The sequence below is a fragment of the Pteropus vampyrus genome, unplaced genomic scaffold (genome assembly GCF_000151845.1).
Source record: "Pteropus vampyrus isolate Shadow unplaced genomic scaffold, Pvam_2.0 Scaffold15, whole genome shotgun sequence".
Lineage (NCBI taxonomy): Eukaryota > Metazoa > Chordata > Mammalia > Chiroptera > Pteropodidae > Pteropus > Pteropus vampyrus.
Genome location: NW_011888796.1, coordinates 6,581,792 through 6,605,198, shown reverse-complemented (window position 1 = coordinate 6,605,198; position 23,407 = coordinate 6,581,792). Strand labels below are relative to the sequence as shown.

Sequence of the window (23,407 nt, the reverse complement as noted above, 5' to 3'; positions counted from 1 at the left end):
TATAAACTAGATGTTGTCCGATGTGAATGTGCAGATTTAATTGGGTCACAGTGGCTCCAGAGCTAAGAAAGCCTGATTTGCTCAATTTCTGCAATTTCTCGTCCTTTGCTGCTTTCTGACTGTTGTGCCTGTGGCCTCCCCTGGTAATAACACAAAAATCAGGTAGGAAATTTGCTCTTTGTAGTGACTTCAAGTATCTCTAAACATCCTAGAAATCAATATGTATCAGCCAAATTTTATAAATGGGGAGTTGAAAGCACATAGAGATTTAGTGACCTGTACAGGTCACACCCTGAATGAGCAACAGAGGCGGAAGAAATTGGAGAGGCTGCTCTGGCCCCATCTGGAATCTTTTAACTCTTTTGACCCTCTTCAATGGGTTTAAGGGCTAGCTGATTTCAAAGATCAGTGAACTTTCAGGAACAGTACTTGGCAGTGAAACATAGAGGCTTGGATTCCTTAGATTTAAGCTATTCCAGGGTACAGGCTCAGTTCGCATTTTAGTAGAGTCTGTTTTAGTGAGGATGAGAAGGCAGAATGGAGAAGTGCATGCTGGGCTGAGACTGGAGTAGGAAGAGGGTTAAGATCACTACAGACATCAAGCGAGCCTTCTACTCTACCTATTGGAACTAAATAAACATCTCATTAAAAAAAAAAAAAGAATTAGAAGTTGACATTGGCAGGAACCAAGTCCAAAATAAACCTCAAAATAACCTTTTAAAATGTTTCAGTATTAAAATGTTTCAATATTATAGTATTCAGTATTCTAATAATGTTATCGACACTTGCAATTTTGACAATTTCATTTCTCTTCAAGTAACCATCCTTGGGGCACCATTCTTCAAGATGCCTTATGTAGAACCCTATGTCTATAAGATGGTAAATGGTGTTTGAACAAAAAGAAATAGTTGTTCAAATATGTTTGCTTAGTTTTGTAACGCTTGATCTCCTTCCTGGAGATTCACAGCATATTTGTATTTTAAAGGCTCTGAAAAGTCCTGCAGGGAGAAAAAATTATTTTAACTTGTTTGACCATGGACTTTCTCCACACTTCAGCAAAATAAATACATGTAGCATCTCTTGAAGATAGATATAAATAACAGAAGACATTTCAGGGAAATGATTAATCCTTCAACATCAAAACAAATAATTAGTCCTATGTCCAGTCTGCCGTAAAACTTTCCATCTAAATCTGAAGTCACAGAATTCTGTCCCTGGAAAGGAATCCAATAGCTTAGTCTGATAGCCTCATTTTATAGAGGAGGAGGCACAAAACATTAAATAACTTACTCAAGTCACTTGCTCAGGTAGTAACAGAAAATTGACCATACCCAGGGGCTCCACCTCCCAAGTCAGTGCTTTTCTATGTTACCACTCTGCCACTCAAAGCAACTTTAATGCTTCCCGACCCAAAATCATCTGCAAATTTAGAATAATGTTGTCGGGGCATGACAACACAAAACTGAAAGGTTGCTACATCAGTGTTCTGTGCTAATGTTTGCCTAGGATGAGACTAGGCTAGGAGAAGAGTGTGGAGAGAGAGCTCCAAAGACAAGAGCCCCAAGAACTTGAAAAAGGGGGTGCTCTGGAATGGGAGAAGAGTTTTAAAGACTACTACAGCTTTTAGAAAAGTTATAGATCCAGAAAGTATGCGGTGCCAAATAGACACTGGGATCGCATAAAGCAAGCAGGAGAGAAAGTTTCCAAACTCAAGGAACTTTCGAGGGTGCAGAAAATGGAGTTCATTGCAGGGAGACACTAGCGAGAGAATTGTTCCTTAGCCTCGTGAACCAGTGGCTTAATTCAGCACTGAAACAAGCTTCCTGGATCCAGAGTGAAGGCAGATGGACATGCAGCTTTCAAAGGGCCAGAAAAGGAATTGTCTCATAAGAATGTGTAACTAGAATCGGCTTTATATATCTGAGTCATCTATAAACCCGCTATTTCCCATATTAGTGTACATTTTTTGATAGTAGAGACCCCAAAATTGGCATAAGAGTCTGTGTACATTAAAAAGAATTTTTTTTTTTGATTCTATGAACTTTGCTGAAATGGAGCCTAGAGAGAGAGGTTAGGAGGTGGAGCTGGGTAGTGAGGAACAAGAAACATAATTTTAGAAGGAAAAACTGATTCCTTCAGCAGGGTGTTAGAGGGTGGGGTTGAAGGGAGTCTTCGACCAAGCTGAGTCTAAATTGACTGGGAGGTTTTTATCTGGACCTCTCCCTTGGCAATGTTTTATCACAGTATGGTTTCCATTCTTGGCTGAGAAAAGAACTGAGGTGGAATGGAATTGGCTCCATCTTAGCTCTGACGAGACGGTCATAATAATGGGAGACATCTTTTCCCTATAACTTTGAAAAACATGAAAGCAGATATTGGCTCTGAGTATGTATGATGGTCTAACTTTATTTCCTGTCAACAGAAATAACTCTGATTTATATTTGGTCATCAACTTCACACACTCACATACAACTCATATTGAGGGAGCAGAGAGATGTAATATGTAGAGCCGTGATATATGTCTATCCAGCAAAGCTTCCTGGTCCAAAGAAGACCTCAGGGACTAAGAGAGACACTTCAATATTCTCACTCTTCTGACGCTCCATCCCCCTGTGCCTCTTTCCAGTGAGGTATATTACATGAGCTTCAGATGAGCTACGTGTTGGCTTTGATCTCTGAGCACCCTCCCCTATCCTCTCTGTGATGCAGAAGGTTGGTTAGATTGTATCCAATAATTATAGTGAGATGCTGAAGGCTGAGGGGCTGATCTATCCTGGCACCTGGCACATTGTTTTATTCTTCTAATATTTGGGTACATGGGAGGACTAAGAGAATTTTTTAAATTCCATTTTCTTCTCAAAATTGATTGATGGTGCAGACTGTGGAAATTGAGTGAATATGCCTTTTCAGTTAATGCCATCTTATGTCATCTGGTTTTGAATTCAGACGCATTCTTTCCACTGCCCTGTTATACCATATAATTCGTTGAATTTAAAATGCCATCAATCATAATGTGTACCATTAATTTATGTACCACTAAAAAAAAATGCTGCCAGTTAAAATAGGACCTAATAATTCCTTACATTAAAATTTTTGTATTTTATTTTTATTAAAAGAATCATTGTATACTTATTTATATGTATATAATGTATCCTATCTGTGCAGGCATAGAAAAGGAAAATCTATGTAAAATAAATTGTCTATGGGTCTCCTAAAAGTTTTTCATATTCCGAGTCCAACTCTTTTAAAACTCGTTGGAGAAGGAATATTCAATGTTGATGTTATGGTACACGATGCAGTGTGTTGTCCCAAAACACCAGTGACAGTGCAGCAGGATGACAACTGCATCTTGACTGTTGCCTGGCTGACAGTAAGTCTAAGTGACAGCAATTGTAAGATGCCATGGATAGGGAGAAGCCAGGAATTTGAGACATCCTGATTTTAGAAAAGTGAAAATGTGTGTGTGGGGGGAGAGAGTTAGTGAATCTTAGAATGAAAAAAATATGGCATATTTCAGCATCAAATCATGGTACAAGATTCACGTATATAAAATAACTTACAAGAATTTCTGTTCCTTAGGTTTAATAGCAACCTCAGAGAAGTATGCAAAGTTTAAAATCATCCACACCTGAATCATTGTCTCAGTGTAAGCAATTCATAGGATCCTGAGTAAGCAAGTTTATTTTGCTTTGAGAGAAACTCTAGAAACTTCTTTCTTGAAAGGAGTGGCTTTTGACAGGGCTTATCTGTCAGTCTATCAAACCTGTGAGGCAAGTTCATATTCATAGAAGAGGTACCTGCCAATATTTATCAGTCTTTCATTTTAAAAAGTCCCACAATTTCTAATACAAAATGGCTCATTCATGCCTATTTGGCAAAGTTATTTGGTAAAAAGGATAGTAGTAGCTGCCTTTTCCTTTCTTTCTTTTTTTTACGCCTAAGCTTAAAACAGAGTAGATGACATATACTTTTCCAAATTAGTGTCAAGAACCTTTTTTTAATGACATAGTTGTAAAATAAACACAGGATAATTTTTTAGCCAAAAAAACTTACATTGGTATTAACCACTAGAGTCATATTTGAAGAAATATTTTATATTTGAATAAAAATTAAAGATAAGCCTGCCAGTTTGTTTTTGATAGATTAATTGGAATGTATTAAAACACAGAATTATTATGCAACTTATAAGCATTCATATTTTATTTGCTCTCGGGAACTTTAATTTTAGAAACTAGTGTTTCACATGATCGTTTATACACAATCTCATAAAAGCGGTTGTTTTCCTTCCCACTTGCCTTCAGTCCTTAGGTAGTTAAATCCTGGTGATTCTGGCTCCGTCCAGCAGAGGACAGTAGTGCACATCTTTAGAAGCACATTCCTTTTTCAGATTGAACCCACATTAACCTGAGAAAGCACACACCTCGTTAGGTGTCCCCAGTGTCAGGCTCCAGTCACAGTCCTTGGCAGGGCCAGCAAGGCCACGATGAGTTGGCTTAATGGGGCCAGGTGGCAGAGTTGATGCCTCCTCTTCCTAGTTCTGTGAAATGTCCTCTCTCAACCCTAGGATGTGCAACACAGGAAAAATGTGAGGGTCTGGGACTAAGCCCCACCGCTTGACTGCTTGAGTTCACCTTTGCAACAAATTCGAGCGAATGTGTTTAAAATGTGACTCATTCTCGTCCCAAATTTCTGCACTAAATTGCCTTTCCTCCTGTTTCTTGCTCTGATGCAAGACAGCAAAGAGACGTGGAGGCTTTGGTCCTATCCGGGCATCCTCTAATCCAAAAACTGCCTCTCCATCCTACTGCTGCCCAGAGCTTTGCTTCCTTCATACAGTAGTTGGACAACTTCATATAATAGTTGGACAAACTGACATTCCCAGGGGACCAGCCAGCAGAGGTGCGCCTCTGTTCCTTTGAACTTTCCATTAAAATGGAGTGCTTTGGGTAACAATCCATCTAATGTCATTTCTATTATTCAGTTTAAAGAAAATGTTAAATTAAAAATTTTCCAAGGTTCTTAACAAGGTGATAGATGTTTAAGAATGATATATTCTAACCTTGTACATTACTTGAGTCTGTAGAAGCACTGGAAACACCACAGAAAGGAATAGACTCTAAAGGTGTCATGAAAGTATAGCCTTCGAACCCCTGAGACAGCTTTTCGTTAGGAAAGCGTAAACTGCCCAGGCTGTTGTTATTTTTTCCAATACTATATTATATGTACAATTTTGAGAATAATAGCAAAATGGACACTAGTGTATCCACCTCCCAGTTTAAGCAATAGGATGTTACCAGTATCTTTGATGCCATTTACCCTTCCCTTTCTTCCATTTGCCTCCTTCTCTCTCAGAGATAACCATGCTCCTGAATTGTGATCACTTCTGGGCTTTTCTTCACAGTACAATTCCCTGTCTATTCTGTCACATTAGTCTAGATGTCTACCCCTGCTCTAAAATCACCCTGTCTAAACTATGGAAGCTTTGTCAGTAGATTTTCATTTCTGGTGAGTCAAGAAGGATTCCCCCTCCCGCTGCTCACTTCTCCAACCCATTCTTCTTTTTCAGAGTGTCTTGTCTATTCTTGTTCCTTCGTAAGATTAATTTTAATATTCGTAGAGAATGAGAAGTTGAGTGCCTTAGTGTGGCTCCTCGGTCTGACAAGTGGGTTTGAACTGTGGCTCTCAGATACCATCTATGCTGCCTGAGGCTAGTTACTTAACCTCTCCGAGCTTCAGCTTCAACTGTAACATGCAGATGATAACAGTAAGTAATAATACAGATAACAATAGGACTGTTGTGAGGATGGTCATGTGTTAATACAGGTAAGGCGCTTAGAACATTGACAGGAAGACCTCACAACTGACTTTGAATAAATAGCAGAGAGCTTTTGCAGTCAAACCGACCTCAGCTGTAATCCTGGCCATCTCTCACCAATGTCACCTTGGATCTGTTTCTTTATTTTTCCAAACCTCTGTTCCTGCATTTGCAAAATGCGGATGATATTAGGGTTGGAAAAATTAAATGAGAAAAGCAAGAGAAATTGCTTAGCATGTTGTCTGGTATGTAGTGAGTGCTTAACAATTTCATTTAAGCATTTTGATTAGATTTAATTTTAAAAGTGAATTGTGCTTTAATGCTAAACACTGTCCCTACCCTCACTTCTGAGCATCTATTAAAACACTTGCTTACGAGTCACTGGCAGAGAATGCTGGTAGTGAAGAGAAAGAAATGTCCAAAACCACCTTGTGTTCTTGCAGCTTTCCTTCATTTTCATCTTTTTGAGGTTCAGGGATCTCAAGAGGAGAAACTTCATAAATCAAGGCCAAACTCTCCTTCCTAGGCCCTTTCTCTGGTGCCACGGCCTGCTTTGCTGGTTTAGGGCTGACAATGCAAAGCTGATGCTTGTTTTCCAGAATCAGAGGAAAGTTTAACAAAACAAAATTTTATAGCTCCTGCCCAGTAACATATATTGCTTTAAAAAAATAAAAATACCTTTCCCTCATCATGCATTATTCTTTTACATGTATAATTTTCCTGACGTATTGAAGTAATATTACACAGTTTGCTATGACTTGGAGGTTTATGGCTCTTCTGTGGCAGATCAGACTAAACATAATTCATTCATAGCTACTTAGTGCTCAGGGAAATAAACCCCTAAACTTAAATAACTATGGTATGACCTCTGTAAAATATTATTTATAGTTTTAAAACTACTATTATATAGATATCAAGATGTGCCAAATGTTATAAACCAAACACAAGTTGGTAAATGGGACATCTAGTATTCCATTTATTTTTGCTTTTCTTTCTGGATGTTTCTTTACAAATGCTATTTTTGTTTAAATGGATTCTGGGGTAATTATCTGGCAGAGGAAAGCAATGTTCATTTACATTTCATTATAGAATTCTACAGTAAGTAAAAAATTCTCCTCTATAAAGAAGCACCACAAAAATGTAAACATTCCATTAACTCGCTGCAGTTTCATAGGAAAGACATTGGTTACCTTTGGGTATAAAGTAACTGTCCCCACTATCAATGCACTAATGTAGCCCATCTGGTATTTATTTCTGAGAATGAGTTTATGAAGGAAAACCTGATTGCACATTTAAGTTCTCTATGTTGGAACTCTCAGCGTAGCATTATCATGCTGTTAAGAACAAATGTGCATCCTCTGTGCTCTTTACTCTAAGATTTTCAAAAGTGTAGTGTGTCCTCTTCACATCTCATTTGTTTCCTCAATTATTTCCCATTCATTCAACTATATTGTAAGAAATAATATGTTCAGTGGTAGTAATAATCATTCAGCAAATGTTTGAAGACCCACCATATGCTGGTCACTCAACCTGACAGTGGCATAAAGATGGATGAGAAAAAAAAGTTTCTCAGCCTCCAAAGAACTAACAGTCTGGATGTGGGAAGAGGTAAACAATAAGCAATTTGTAGGCAGCCTAGTAAATGCTCTGAGAGAGGAATGGGATAAGCACAAAGGAAAGCTCAGGCTAAGGACAGGAAGTGGAGGAGGCGAGGAGGACTTCACAGAGGTCAGAGGACATAACCACTCAGAATGGTCTTGAGGATGGATGGGGAGATTTGGTTGGCTAGGTGGGTGAGCAAGATAGTGTGGGCAAAGACGTGAGGGGATGTTGGGTTTGTATCTCTTCAAATCATTCAACGTGGCTGGAATTTGGAGAGGATTTGGAGGAAAAGGCAATGAAGATTTAGAACAAGGCCAACCATGAAGGCCTTGTAGACCCTGCTAAGAAATTTAGACTTCTTCCTGTAGACTGTACATGGACATAAGAGATTTCAAGTAGAGTATAACACACTGAGATCTGTTTTGGTAGCTTATTCTGGCTGAGATGAGGAGAATGAACTGGAGCTCACTTAGGAGGCTCCTCTAACTTCTAGATGAGAAATAACAAAGCCCCAGGCCAGGGCAGTGACAAAGAGAGAACTGATGGAAAGTGCATTTAGGGTTTAGAATTATATCCAATTTTGATGTGGAAAGAAACAGGGGGAGGAGTCAAGGAGGCAGTTCGGGTTTGGGGCCTAGTTGATTGAGAGGGATAGAGGAGTCACAGCATCTGGGACTATTCCTGGAAGAATGGATTTGGAGGAGAAGTCAGTGAGTTTTGTGCTGACCACTTGGAGCTTACGCTACCTGTAGGATGTTTAGGTGTGCCACAGAGGTATTTGGAGATGTGAGTTTGGAGAGAAGTTAGGATGGAGATAGAGATTATGCCATTTATATATGCAATGTTCAATCATGTTTTTACAGATTCAGGGAAGTAAATATATGAGCTAATTTTCCCCTCAAAGTAATATTGGAGAAATACCATAATTCAGTTATTTGTAAATTATGCTGGTATAACAGATAACTTCTAACCCCTAAAGCCTGGCAGGAAAAGAGTAAAAAGTATCTTATATTCTATCACTTCCTATGAATAGGAACTGTTGTCTCTCTCATTTTGGATTTTTTAACAAAACTGAGAAATGTCTTATAATGTGTTATTAAAATCATAACAAGAATTAATCAAGTCTGTTGAAAATATTCAAGTGGTCCACTTAAATGAATAGCACTGCCACACCCATAACTTATGCTTTCGTTTTAGAACACTACTTACTTTTAGAGAGTTCTGACCCAAACTGAGAAAAATATATTTCTACTTAGTCTTGATAACTTTCTAAAAGCTCAAGCATTTTGATGGATAAGATAAATGAGACCACATAGTGTTAGCACATTGGACTTTCAGAACAAAGACCTTTTAGAAGAACAAAGTATCATTATTAATGACATATCATTTACAGTTTTCATCAGTAATGTAAGGTTTCAGCCACTTTAATGGGAAGTTTAATGCTCAATGTGAAGGGCAAGGCTATTAGTGAAGGTTCTTGACAGTAATACTTTTTGCTTCTAAGGAAAAAGATAAATCACACTCAAATTGGTCAAAAAGACAAGCTGAGGGGTTCAGAAAGAGGTGAGCCACCATCCGCTTTCTGCATTTCTCAAAGGCCTCGTCATCAGTGAGTTTGCTGGTGAGCTCTGGCCTCTGCGATGGGCTCCCTTCACTGCCCAGCCCCTGCCTTCTAGATACCTTGCTGGCCAGAAAAATGCCTCATACTTTAAACTTCACCTTTCCTTTTCCCACTTAGGAGGATCCTCCAACTTCCAGATGAGAAATAACGAAGCCCCAGGCCAGGGCTTTTTTATTTCTATCTTTCCACACCCTCAAATGGTCTGTGTTGGGTTCCATAGCCTCAGAATTTTTCTGCGTCCCATGGTGACCTGCTCAGCCACATACGGAAATAAAGAAATGCTGTTGTGGGAGAGGAACAAACTTCCCCTACTGTCAAGATTCTTTTGGCTAGTCTAATAATCAAATAGATGTGAGGCAGATTAGTAAGAGAAAATAATCAAATTTAACACATACATATGTATGGGAACCCTACATACACGAGAGTCAGAGACCCCACATGCATGAGGTTTAGAGACAGAAAGGGAAAATGAGTCTATAAAACATCCTGAGCTAGGAATAAGGTAAGGTACCTTGGGGGCTTCAAAGGGTCATTGCAGGATGATAAGAACAGATGCTTAGTAAATATAATTTTGTCCTACCCTAAACATAGGTCAAAAGAGGTTATCTCTGATAATCTCTTATGGGCAAAGACCCTAATTCGAGTTCTTCTAGGTAGTTAAGGGAGGGGCAGAAGTTTCTCTTGAGCCCAAGGTTAAAGTTGCCTTTAGCTTAAAACAATCTGCATACCACAAAGGCAATCTTGGGGTGACTCGTTCTAAACCCCCAATACTGTCTTGCTGTGGTGACCTAATTTACACAAGTACGCCTAATGGTGGCAAACACCGGGTGGCAAAACAGTGGGAAAGTATATTTCTCTGAATACTCATTGTTAGTCTTATCAGTGCAATTATGGGGGATGGCTACATATAGAATCATTGAGTGGTTTTTTATTTTTTGCAAATTCTTTACACAAAGTGCTGCTCTCACGTAAGATCTCTTTAGGATATTAATGTCAGATTCACTAAGGCCTTCTTAATGACATTTAAAAAACTACTCTGTTCTTGTTGGAGGGAAATTAAAAGAAATTCTCCTGGGGAAAAAAATTTAAGTTAAAAAATTTTTTTTAATTTGTCATCTAAACTCAGTCATCTATGTTTTAAGTATAGGAAAAAAAATCTAGGATGCCAAGAAATGCCCAATAAAAATAAAGGAAGAGGAAATTTACTGTTATAGTAACTGATAACTTATATCCAAGAGCATATAAGGAATTTGTTACATTGCAGCTCTACCACTAACTCTCTTGGAAAAATTACTCGATTGTTTAGATTACCAATGACAGAAAGAGAGCAATGGACTTAAAGTGAGGCCGAAAGGACTGTGGTTGCATATTGTGAAGTGATATTTGTTACTAGATGAAATCCCAGACTATATTCTGTCTCTGATTTTTAACACTTGCATAATCAGTAAGTTGTTTAGTCAATTTGTTTCTGGAGATACCTGGAAAGCCTTACTTGCTATATCATTTGGGGAGTTCCCACCAGCTATATTAATTTCTCTTTGTGGTTTATTCGATCAAGGTAGATCAAAGCACATTGCCTGTCCAATTGTTGAGGTTTGCCTTTTTCTCTCTCATCCCAGAAGACACAACTTAAACTGGGAAGCATTTACTGGACAACAGGAGAATTCAAGCCCAGCTAGAATGCTGAGATATCAGACAAAATGCTTCAGCACAGGGATCATCAAAGGAAAATGTTTCACATTTTTTGTTTTTATAGTTTCTGAGGCTTTGTAGTCCAAAACACCCAGCACATAATTGCAATTTAGTATTGGAGTAAAATGCAGAAATGGAGACAACTGCTACAATCATATTCCTTAATAATTTTTAATACTTTTTTTAAATTGATTATATTTTACTATATTCAAACAATAGCTGAAGATCGTCTAATTCATATATGTTGGTAAATTCAAATTGTTTTAGGAAGTTAGCACTGAGTTCACTTTGAGCCTTATTCTAAAAGTTGATTTCTTGCTGCAATATAAATTCCCTAATAACAAGTGAGCAAAGAGGTTGGTAATGTTTATACCTTTAAGATCATAGTTCAAAAGAATTAAGCTAACACGATACTGAAGCTAAAACAAACATAACCTTTATTCTCTTTCAAAAACCCAGAGAATAGGGCATGAAATCTAACTCATTGATTTAATCAGAATACCTTAAATCTTGTAGTCTCACTTCAAATTTTATAGCACTAGACCAAACATTGTACAAATGATAGCAAAATACATGGTTGCTCTCAACTATATAGTAAAAAAAAAAAAAATGTAGTAAATTCTCTTATAGCAACATAAAGGCTAGGCTAGTGAGTTGCCTAATAAAACATTCATAATAAATAAAAATTACTCTATATACATATAATGATCCTTTTCATAGCCTAAAATCATAATATACAATCCGACAATAAAATCGTGTCACCTCCAGGAGTTGGGAAACTAACACACTGGAATGCGTAAATATTTTTTAGTTTTTGTAAATAGTGGAACAGAATCTCTTGAATCAAAGCGTTCTAGAAAATCTGATCAGATGTCATGAACATGTATGCTGTCCATTGATTATTAATTTTCAAAGAGCTAGAGTAAAATAAATGTAACTTATTCAATACAATTCTTTGACTACTAAAAAAATTCTTCAACGTCTTGCACTGCCTTACAGTCCTGAGCAAAACCAGTAGTAGCTGGAAAGCAGCTGTAATAGAGCATGTACCATAGAATTCTGACAGAATAAATACCTTATATCTGTTTGGGTAAGATGATATCACTAAGGGTTTTTTTTTTTTAAAGTTCCTTAGCGACTTTTATTTTTTTTTAGATTCTATTGCTTCTTAGAATAACTGTATATATTAGAATGATTTTAGAGTAGTCAGTTTAACATCTCAAATGTTCAAATGATCCTTAAGATTCTAGTTTACGTATAAGACTATATTCCTCAGCATTTATTTAAACATAATCACTAAAAACAAACATGCTCATTTGAGAACATAGGTTAAAAAGTTTTGTCTTAGACCTAAGGGAAAAGGTATGAATGTAGCTTTTTCTAAGCATAAAAAATAATTTAGATGACAAAGAGAATTGGGTCAGGAGCCAGGAGACACAGATATGACTTAGAGAAATCACTTTCCCTCTAAGATCCCTTTCAGCTACCTAATTCTAAAGTTAAAACATTTCTTCCATGTTCAAGGCTGAGTGCTAGACCAAACCAGCAACTCTGATTGTCGCTGACCCTGGGAACAAATGACTACCTGAAAAACTGGACTAAGCTTATTGTTTCATGCCCAGCCTCAGACACATGAGGAAAAAGGAAAACACCCAGTATGCTACTTGTTCCCTGGTTCAGGACATTGACTCCTAAATTTGAGGGAATATAGGAGGAACCTCTAGATGAGATGACTAAAACGCATTTTCAAGGGTCTCGCCCCAGCCTTACTGTGTTAGAATCTCTGGATTCTAACCTATCTACACATTAAACAAGCACTTTCTTTCCCACCTTTCCACGCCTCTGCAGGTTATTTGTGGGCTTCACTCTCTACCCCCCATTTTCCCCGCCACCAAAGAAAATCATTATCCTGTAGAAGTAAAAGCTCTAGAGTGAGTCCAGAGCCAATCATTAGCTGCCTGATCTTGAATGAGTTATTTAACATCTCTAGGTCTCAGTCTCTTCACCAGAGAAGCGTTAAATAGGAATCTCTACTGCCCCTTCCTACGGACTTTAAGAACCTAACATGTCAACTAGGTAAATCGTGAAGAAGACTGGAGAATTTGCTAGATTGTCTCACTCTGCACTCCAAGCACCCCAGCAAGAGTCTGGTAGCCCCCAAGGTGGTATATATAATTCCTATCTCTGGACCCTTATCCACAACAGACGGGAAAGGTGAGGTTGGAACTGAGTGAGGGGCGAGGAGGAGAACCAAAGAAGCAAGAGAGTTTTGGCAAGGAGGAAGGACGCTTTGAAGCAGGAATCACTCCTCATCCTCGTCCTCGTCGTTCTGGTCCTGGTAGCGAATGTAGACGACCAGCATGACAAAGCCCGTGAGGATGCAGAGGGAGCCGACCACCAAGTAGGCGATACCCAAGAAGGGGTTCTTGCCGCCCATCCACGAGATGCTGCTGAAGATGATGCGCTTGTGGCCGCCGAAGGCGCGCACCGGGTAGTTGTAGGTGATGTTGACCCTGTAGGCGCCACGCGGCAGCCCCGCAGAGTAGTTGCCCTGGCGGATGCGCGCGTACAGCTTGCGGAACGTGGGCAGCGCTGCCGTGCGCATCCACACCACGAAGTCCTGGTTGATGAAGCCCGTGTTGTTGGGGTCGGCGCTGAGCTCGTAGACCGGCCGGGGCCAGTTGGGCGGGCGCGCGGTGCCGTAGAAGGCTAGTGCCAGACTGCCGTTCACCAGTGGCGGGTTGTGGAACTTGACGTGGTAGTCGGTCCACCAGGCGATGCCAGTGCGGTCGAGCGGCACCTCGACGTAGGACCCGTCGGCCCGGCGCTGGTGCCACAGGGAGAAGGTGTCGTTGAAGAGGCTGTTGGCGATGGCGCCGCAGGGCGCGATGGGCAGACCGGTCGCGCTGAGCTGGTAGGGGGCGCACTCGTTGGCCGGGTGGCGCAGCGCGCTAGGTAGCCCACTGAGCTGCTCGTCGTCGCGGGACACGCTGTAGCGCCGGTCGTTCTGGTAAAAGTTGGTGAGCTCGTAGTAGAGGTACACGGGGCCCTGGAAGAGCTCAGGCAGCGAGAAGTACCAGGCGCACGAGCAGCTGGGCGGCGGCGCGTGGTCCTGGTCGGCAGCGGCGCACAGCGAGCAGTTGCCGGTGCCGGGGTTGCCGGTGTAGTCGTACTCGAGCTCCTTGATGCCGTTGGAGGAGTAGTAGAGGCCCAGGCCCAGGCCGATGAAGGCCAGGCCCGCGCAGAAGAAAAGGGGCAGCGTGATGCTGGCCGACAGCAGCGGCTGCCAGGCCGGGAGGCGCTGCTGCGTGAACGCAGTGTTGTCGGGCTGGTGGGCGCCCCGGGCCGTGGCGCTCCAGGTCATGGCGGCCGGGACAGACTCACGGACGGGTGGAGGGTGCTCAGATGGGTCCAGCCGAGGGTGCCTCCCACTCCGCGCTGGGCGAGCCCGGGAACTACTCCCGAGCCTGGTTTCCGCGGGCTCAGGTGAGTTTTGGGCCTGGCCCCGCCTCCGTCCCCAGTACAGGTGAGTATGAATCCCAGGTTCTTCGTGCTGCGAACAGACCCCACAGTTCCGCCTCAGCCCAGGTGATCCGGGCTGACTCCGCCCTTGTTGTTTATCGGGAGCCGCGCCCCGCCTCCGGAGGTGAGCTGGGCTCGTGTTCCTTTCCTCCTTCACCTGGAGCACCCAAGGCTCTCGTTTCCTCTCGGTCCGGGTGGGTCTGGACGCCAGCTCCTCCTCTTCGAGGTGAATGGCGGCCCTAGGCTGCCTCTGAGTGGCTCATACCTTGCTTAGGTACCACCTTCCCTCCCTCCTCCCAAGTGGCTGGAGTGGCTGACCAGCCTTCTTTCCCGAAATCGTAGAAACTGCAACCTGCAGCAGAGTTCCACTGAAGGATTGCACCGTGGGTCCCGGAAACTTGAAGATTTCAGGTTATTAATACTATTTTATCTGGGGGGAAAAAAAGTGACTCTAGATCCTCTTCCCTTTGTAGGTTAACTTATGGACTCCCTTTCAGTCAACTTTCAGCCACAAATTGTAATGCTCAGGAGATTTACACTATGGTAAATCTGTTTCTAATTCAATGCCTGCATTCAAATTCTAGCATATTTTTTTAAAGGTAAAATGATTTTCCGGCCAGGTGGCCCGATCTGATTGTATAACTAAGAAAAGTGGAAAGTTCTCTCAAAATAAAGTGACTTTGAAAAGAGAATTGAAGACTGCAAGAAGTTCAGAGCCTTTAAATGTCTCTCTAGCTGATGGAGAAACCAAACCACACAAGCAGAAAAATGCACTGGACTATATGTGATTTCTTTTTCTTTTTCTTTGCCTGATTATTTGCAGAAAGGCTTGATCCTGGGTCCCAAAAGATCTAGCTGCTGCCCACAGTAAGGACATTGGAAATGTTTGGCCTAAGGAGATGAACTACAGGGATTTATAGAACTTATTGAAAATTGAACCCAAATTAGGGCTGAACATTGCTTGGGATTCTGGCTTATATATTTAGGTTGGTGCAGTATACACAAGGGGGTGTCGGGCCACCTGAATTTATTGCTAAATCCTCCCTAGATATTGAAGTGTTCTTGCCTCTCCTGCAGCTCATAAAATGCAAATAACATACGTATTTCTATATTACACTTCTGCGCCCAGAATAATATATTGCATTCAGGAGTCATTCAAAACCCCTCGAAATTTAGAAGGTTAAAATACTTGCTAAATTAAACAGCAGGAATTTTTTCTAAGTATCTCCAAGTGTTCAGCCCTATGCTAAACTGCTAAGCAATGTAGAAGATAGAATAGGAGGCTAAAAAGTACCCTTGTCCTCAAGACATTTGCAGTCTGATAGGGGGTATATTACTTAGGAGTAAGAAAGAATCAAAATAGCCAATAGACAGCATAATCAAGTACCAAATTGTACTTTACAGAAAGATACTGAAATTAAAAAGTAATATTTCAATAATGAAAAATTGTTCCATCTCTGAATGGAATGTAATTTGGAAGCTTTAACTGTTAAAGACTACTGAGGGAGGCCCAGATGACTTGAACTCTACTTCCCTCACTTCTAATCATACCCCAAGAGAGGAAATGCCACCAAGTTCTTATGATTCAGTCTCCACTACCCCTTATTTCAATAAGATAAAAGAATAAACAGTTCTCTGCGTTGTTATGGTTGAGTTCCACCCACTCCAAGTCATTGAGTCATTAGTTGGCTTGACATAGAGTCCATGGAACTAGTCTCTAGGAAGCTTTCAGTTCTCAAAACTTAATCTAGTAGGTCTTAAGTCTACCAACTGCCATGCCACCACTCCCCTAAAAGTGCAAGTTCTCTTGAGCTGAGAGCCTTTCCAGCTCTCCCTTCCCTGGCTGACCTGAAGTTTATTCATTCTGCCAGCTAAGGTAACACCAGAGTGTCCCAAAAGCCGAATATTTCAAGACAGAATTGTCAACAGGGTGAAGCTGAGGGTTCAAGTAAGATAAGAAATGAAAAGGAACATTGGATTTGACTTCTATGGGAACAATTTTGGTGGAGGGGTGGGAGGAGTCAGGCTATATCAAGTGAAGGAGAGAGGAAGTGGAGACAGCCAAGGTAAGACACCTCTTTTTAGAAATATGGGTTAGGGGGAGGAGAAAAGCAAGTGGAAATCATTTAGAGGAGTATATATCCTAAAGGAAAAGCTTCCTTATAGATGGCAGACACGTGTTTATTCTGAGGGAAGAAAATAGTTCAGGCAAGGATGAAGACATGGGTGACATGTTCATGGATGGTACAGAGGCAGGAGCAGGCAGGAGACACTGGGTCCAGAGAAGGCGACAGAGCACATCACCTCTGACATAGCAGGTCAGGGAATAAGAATGAATGCAGAAGGCAACTGGGTTTTAGGCTTTGCTCAAAGAGAGAAAGTTTTCATTCAAGAATTTCTGTGCAGCAAAAGGCATTGGGGGAGGAGATAGAAGGGAAAGCATGAGATTTAGGGAAGACTTCCAGGAGGGGGAGAGGGAATTGGCCGAGGACACGAGAAAGGATGTTGGGTGGCTTTGTCTAGGAGATTCCTGCAACCCCAGCTGTGAGATAGCAAATGATTGACTGTGTCCAACAGATGGGGGTTTTCAGGGCAGGTGAATAGGAAAGATAAAGGTTCAAGATAGTGTGGTTCCTGTGGAGGGGGTAGCTAAAATGGTAGGCCTTAGTATTTGAGCTGAATGGCATAGAAAATGAAACCAAGCTGGTGGATCAAAAGAAAACATAGGGACCAGTAAGTAGACTGGCAATCTTAATGATGTTAAGGAACAGGTGGCATGAAAGCTGGAAGGGAAAAGGCGCTGGTACGAGATGAGATATTAAAAATTTTGGAGGTGGAGCAGTGCCGAGATCCACGTATATGTCATATTTCTTCTCTCAGCTCATAAGTTCTGAAGGTCAGGAACTGAGATATATTGTTGTATCCCTCAGAGATTATTATGGAACGAGGGTTCTGACCTCATGTCTTTCATTTAATTGTGTATGTTATCGTGATACGTTAAATGTCGCTTGGATCATTTAAATTCTTCTTAGTACCAATAAAGAAATGAGTTCATTCTAAACAATTATTCTATCTCTTTATTATCAAGAGAACTCAAAGTGAAAGAAAAGGGCAATCCCAATATTCCTAAAATGACTTAATTTTTACATTTTATTTTTTGGATGTTATCAATATAAGTATTTAATTTTTAATTGGTTGTAATTATAATGAAATATAATTGTCATTCTCATTGTTAAATTGCCTCCTTTTGGAATGAGATGAAGAATAAAATAATTATTTTTCATGTTTCTTTGTGGTTTCATAATTTTTAATGGTTCCAAAATTCACAAGTCTACTATACTTAACTACTCTCTTATTGTTGGGCATGTAGATTATTTACAGTTTTTTGATATTCTAAAGAATATAGTGGTGGACATCTTTTTGCATGTAACCTTTTATATTACGGTTGACCCTTGAACAACACAGGGGTTAGGGGTGCTGACTCCTGCATGGTCAAAATCTGCGTGTAAGTTTTGATTCTCCCAAAACTGAACTAGTAAAAGTCTACTGTTGACCAAAAGCTTTATTGATAACACCAACAGTTGATTAAAACATATTTTGTATGTTATACATATTATATACTGTATTCTTACAATAAAGTAAGCTAGAAAAAGTTATTAAAATCATAAGGAAGAGAAAATATATTTACAGTACTATATTGATATCGTAATTATATATCATCTACACAATGAGTCGACTGTCAGTAACCTACATCGATATTGTCTTATATGGTACAAATCACTGTAAATATTATATGTATTACTACTTTTAAACATCAAAAATGAAGAGATAATGTGAGAAAGAAATTCATATTTTTTTACAGGAATAATGATTCATGCATTGAAAACGAAGAAGCAGCAACATGATTACTTTGGGTTAGCCTAGTGTAACTGACATGATTGCTTCATGGTAATAAGGAAATCTCCAAGAATTTTCCAATATCTTGAAAAAAACCCACATATAAGTGGATCCATGCAGTTTAAATCAGTCTTGTTCAAGGGTCAACTGTATTTCCTTAGGATAAATTTCTAAAAGTAGGAAAGGGGCTTAAAAGTCAAACTGTTTATAGATACATTCTGCTAGAGTCTTCGACACTGCCACAACAGTGCATATTTGTTACATTCATCAAAACTTTGCCAACAAATTCAGTTATTAAGCACAAAATATATTTAGTCTGTGCTAACAAACAATCGTATACCAGGCGAAGCAGTATAGGATGGGGAAAGAATGCTGCCTGACAGTAAGGAAGTCCCAAGTGCTGCTCTAGAGTTCCTCAGGATAGAATTGTGACCTCGATCAAATGGCTTAACTTATCGGGTCTCCTGATTGCTTATCTGTATGAGTAGTTTGCCAAAATGATAGTGAATATCTCTTTCAATACAAAGATTTCTATACCTGGTCATCTCAATAGGTCTTCCTTACTCTGACTCGTTGACTAAATAGCATTCATTGAGCGTATACTGTGGGCCACCCTGTAAGGACTTTACATTATCTCCTCTAATTCACACCACAAACCTGGGTGGTAGGTAGTCTTATCATACCCATTAAACTGATGCAGAACTAAGATTTAGACTGAGGAAATGGAGGCTGGCCAAGTGCTCATGGAGGTCAGGGGAGTTCGGGGAGTCTAAGTTCAGCTTAACTCCAGCATCCTGCATTTTCAGTTACTGCACTGTAATGCCTGGGCATACTTCCTTTTAAAAGAACCTGAAAGACTTGAACCAGTTTTTAGTGTTGCAGGTTTTCTCTTACACCCCAAAGATAAGAGAATTTTGTTCTATTTATGCAAAGAGTCCCAGAACATCTGAGTTGCCTTATTTTTGCATAACAAAACCTTTTATTTTTGAAGCCAACTTTTGTTTAGCATGCCTATTTCTCTTGCTGAAGTAAAAATAACTTTACTTGTCTGGCTGTACACAGTTTTTGCATGTATTTCATTTAATTCATGACTATTTATCTTACTGTAATAGAGCCAGGGTTTTTAATTGGCGTTCTCTTATATAAGTTTATACTGCTCAGGATTGGTGCCTATTACTCTGCCCTTGGGGCAGCTTTTATTTAAAAGGAATCACATTAAATTGCTTCATAAAATTACAGCATGTGTTGAGAAAAGTTTTAAAAAATTCACTGTGCCTGGACTTCATTTTTCATTAAGAACTGTATTCAGCAGACTTCCTGTTTCAAAAATTATAGGGTAGTACCCCCTAGTGGAATATACAGAGAAACTTCAGTGAACATTCTGGAGGCACAAAAGACAGCTCCTTGCTGCAGTGTGTTGGCTCTTTGTCACCAACTTACTGAAAGATAGTGGGGCTTAGTTGGGTGAGTTGAGCTGCAGGGGGCAGTATAAAATGAAAAATGGAACTGAGCTGACACTAGAAGTGGCACTGACATTGATTATGAGATGGCCAGGTTAGGACATAGTGGATAAACCAGCAAGGATGGGGTTGGGCTTGAACTGTGTGGATGGAGTTTGGTGGTAGGGTTGTGCTTTGTGGGTTGACGGTGGAGAGACCCAAAAGAGGAGGACAAGTTTAGTGACAGGGTTGACAGAGGGGAAGGAAGAACTCTGTAACTGGAACTAGAAAGGAAGTGACGATGGAATTGTGTCTAGTGTGAACGCCGAGAGGGCGTGTATACCCAGGGTGAAGACTGGAGGAGGGAGGGGACACCAATGCTTAGCAGTGTCAGTGGGACAAGCACATCTCTTGAGGTTCTTCCCTTTTCATTCCAAAACTCAGTGGTGTGGGGGTGGCCTCACTGAAGCCTGTAATAGACATACTGGCTTTCCCTTTCACACAGTCACAATATCTATTGGAAACTTTAAGAATTCTTCACATATCTATCAGGAGTAAATAAACATTTAAACATTTTCAGAAAGTTATCAGATTTTGAAGTTGAATGAAATAGATGTCTGTTTCCAGATGAGGGCAAAGCCATATGTCCTCACATCTGTTAAGTGGGGAGGGAGGGCTGACATCTTAGGAGAACTGAAGTGCCTAACAAAGACGTGCGTAGATGCTCTTCCCTGTTTGATAGCGTCAGTAAATTGAATAAACATACTTCCAATTCCATTTTCTAGGTCGCTGATTCAAATATTTAAATATTTGGCCTGGCACTCTGGGGACCTCTACTTGTCATGTGTGCTGATCAATATTGAGTTGTTAATATTCGGTCTAGAGATTGTATATCTATGGTGGGTTGCAGGGGGCCCTTACCTTTCTCTCTGAATAATAAATCTGAATTTGTCATGGTTGTGTTAAAAATTTTAGTTTTGTGTAGGAAGAATAACTGTGAGGATGGCTGTGTTGTATCAACTTTGAAGCTTATAAAGACCAAGACCCTAGATAATACCTTATCCAGTGGTTCCCAAACTGGCCAAGTAGCAAAATCACTGGGGGTGGGGCCAGTGTTTAAAAATAAATTCCCTGAAGCCGGCCTCTTGCCACTAGATCACCATCTTTAGGGGCTGGCACCCAGGAAGCTTACTCAGAGCAATCTGATGGTCACCCAGTTTGGGTAGCCACTAATCTCCAGAGTCATAATCCGCCTGGGGATTCTCTCTGATATTACTCAGGGATCTCTGCAGTGAAAGGAACAGAAACTTAAGTCAGCTTAAGTGACTGTCGTTCAGCGATGAGGCATGTCACAGAAGGAAGGAACTGAAGGCAGTAAATCTGGCTCTCGCAGAACCAGAAAATTATCAGGCAGCTCTCCTCTCTGCATTGTTTCTTGTTGCTGCTTTTCTCTGTACTTCAGCCGGCCACCTTCTTCAGCAAGACTTTTGGTTTGTTTCTCCAAATATTGGCCTTGCCTGGCTTTGGTTTGCCACAGCTCGGACTTGGGCACCAGTGCTGGATCACCTTACAGCTCCTGTTCTTTAGTTCAAGAGAAACTCCAACTTGTGTCAGAGGTCCAGCCCTGGTCCAAACTCTTCTAAGACGGATGGGGGCGGGGGGGCGGGGGGAAAGTCCCATGACACCTACATGGCTGCCTGCATCTACCTCTTCAGTAAAAGGTGAAGGGAGTCTTTCAAAGGAGGGAGTGCAGTTTGGCTCAACACTCAAAGGGTGTCCACTACACCTTTGTAACTTTCCAGCGAGTGGGTCATCTGGGCTCTGCTTGAATACATCTTGTGATAAGGAACTCACCAATTTGTGAGATCCATTTCTTGTCCAGTCCTAAGATTTGACAGCTTTTTCAGTAATGACCATCATGTATTCTAGGTTCATTCTCTGGAGTAATACAGAATAAATTCCCTTCTTGCCCTTTAAGAACTCCAAAGATGGCTGTCATGTTCAACTCAAGATTTTGATTTCCAGACCATGCTTCATTTCCTGATCTGGTCCTCTTTGGATCTAGACCCTCATCATTTCTGGCTCCTTCCTTTGTATAGCTTGAGTTAGTAGATGTTCTTAAGAATTTGCTTGCTCATATACAATAATGTTTTTTAAAGGATTGAGGTGGCTTTACAATATGGAATAGAACAACATACAAAAAATACTTCAAAGTGAAAAAATGAGGCAAAGGGAATACATTTTGTAAAATAAGGTGGAGCTGAATCAGAAGTTGATTCATGAAGCACCTGCCACAAAATCCTGTGGTTTGCATGGAGTGGTCAGCAGGCTGGCTTCTTAAGCTTCCTAGTGAGCAGCCTAAGAGGGAAGGATGGATCACTACATCCACAGGAGAAAATAAAACATTAGCTCAGAAGAATTTAAATGATTCCTGGTACAAAGAATAGGAAACAATTTCTCCTTGGGGTTCTTCCAGAGAAGATGTTGTTAAACTAGGTAAACAATATCATTAACAATATCCTTGCAGTAATATTGCAGTCATTTCCTGGGACTGTTTCTTACAGTGTTAGCCAGAGTGAGACATAATGGTGCTTGGTCAAAGCACAATTCAGTGAAGCCATTCTAGGGAGGCCCTGTGATCTATCTAGTCGGTGTGCCACTCTGTGGTTCTTTGCCCCACGGTCTGTGGAGAGGAGTTAGAGGATCTAGCAATGGCTTTCAAGCTGTGCTCTGGGGGTCCCATCAGTGGTGGGACTTCAAGCTCCCCCTCCCTTCCCGGCATCTCTGTCTCTGACCCTGGGCTTCTAAAACATGATTTGAACAAGGACTCTATGGTTAAGAAAGAATTTTGAAAACTACTGATCTAAGAGAATGGTGCACTGCTATCCTTCAGGTAATCTTTCACAATTATTGTTCATTTCCCAAAGTTTTCAATAGTTAAGGAGCAGCAATGAGTTCTAAGTTGAAATATCCTCCTAAGTTCCTAGAGCATAGAGTTTCTGTGTTGTCAGTTAAACTCTCAGAGCCATATGTTTTAATAATCAAGCAAGCTAGGGAGGGATTGACAACTTCTTATTAAATCTGAAGTACCTAACAAGGACATACGGTAGACAGAAGGCCACTGCACCTACACTTGGAGGGGGGTAAGAAAGGACTGTCTGTCAGTGCTCAGATTCTCTTTAAGAAATAATTTGGTGTTTGCTCTAACAAAATGATACACAAAGTGCAGCCTCAATGATTTTAGCTTGAAAAAATTTTAATTTTTTATAACCAAACCCCTATTTTATCCATAAACAAATCTCAGTAAATCACTCATAGAATATCTAGCTTTTTTTTTATGAGAAGGGTATATATACGTTTAAAAATCTAACATGTATATAAAACTAGGAAGTTGATGGTTTTGAATTTAGAGCAACTGACTTTTCTTTGTGATACTAATAAATAGGATCAGCTGTCTATTAATATCTTTCTGGTTTTTGATATTAAAACTATGGCATTGATGTACCAGAGAAAGGCCATTGCTCTAATCCTTGTAACTGGAGTAAACATTGTATCTGATCCACTGATGGACTGTTATTCTTGACCTTGAAACACAGTGGTATTAAGTGCAGGTTCCTTATAAGTCTTGTGCTGAGGGTGGGACTGGACCTGGGGAATTAATACTAAGCTTGTGCATCTCAGCCTATAACTGATTCAGTCCTCAGAGTCAAAGATTATGGAAAGATTGATAAAAGTGGCAAACACTCGTAGGCTTTTCTTATCAAATTGTTCCACAAAGTCAACAAAGAGTTTAATAATAATAAATAGTGTAATACCTGT

General features: G+C 40.4%; 1 protein-coding gene across 1 annotated transcript; it reads right to left on the bottom strand.

The window, feature by feature from the left end:
- Positions 1-12,831: 12,831 nt before the first annotated feature.
- Positions 12,832-14,121, bottom strand: TMEM30B (transmembrane protein 30B). Its single transcript, XM_011384695.2, has one exon. It carries the CDS (start codon positions 14,092-14,094, stop codon positions 13,033-13,035), a length of 1,062 nt encoding a protein of 353 aa, XP_011382997.1. The 5' UTR covers positions 14,095-14,121; the 3' UTR covers positions 12,832-13,032.
- Positions 14,122-23,407: the final 9,286 nt, after the last annotated feature.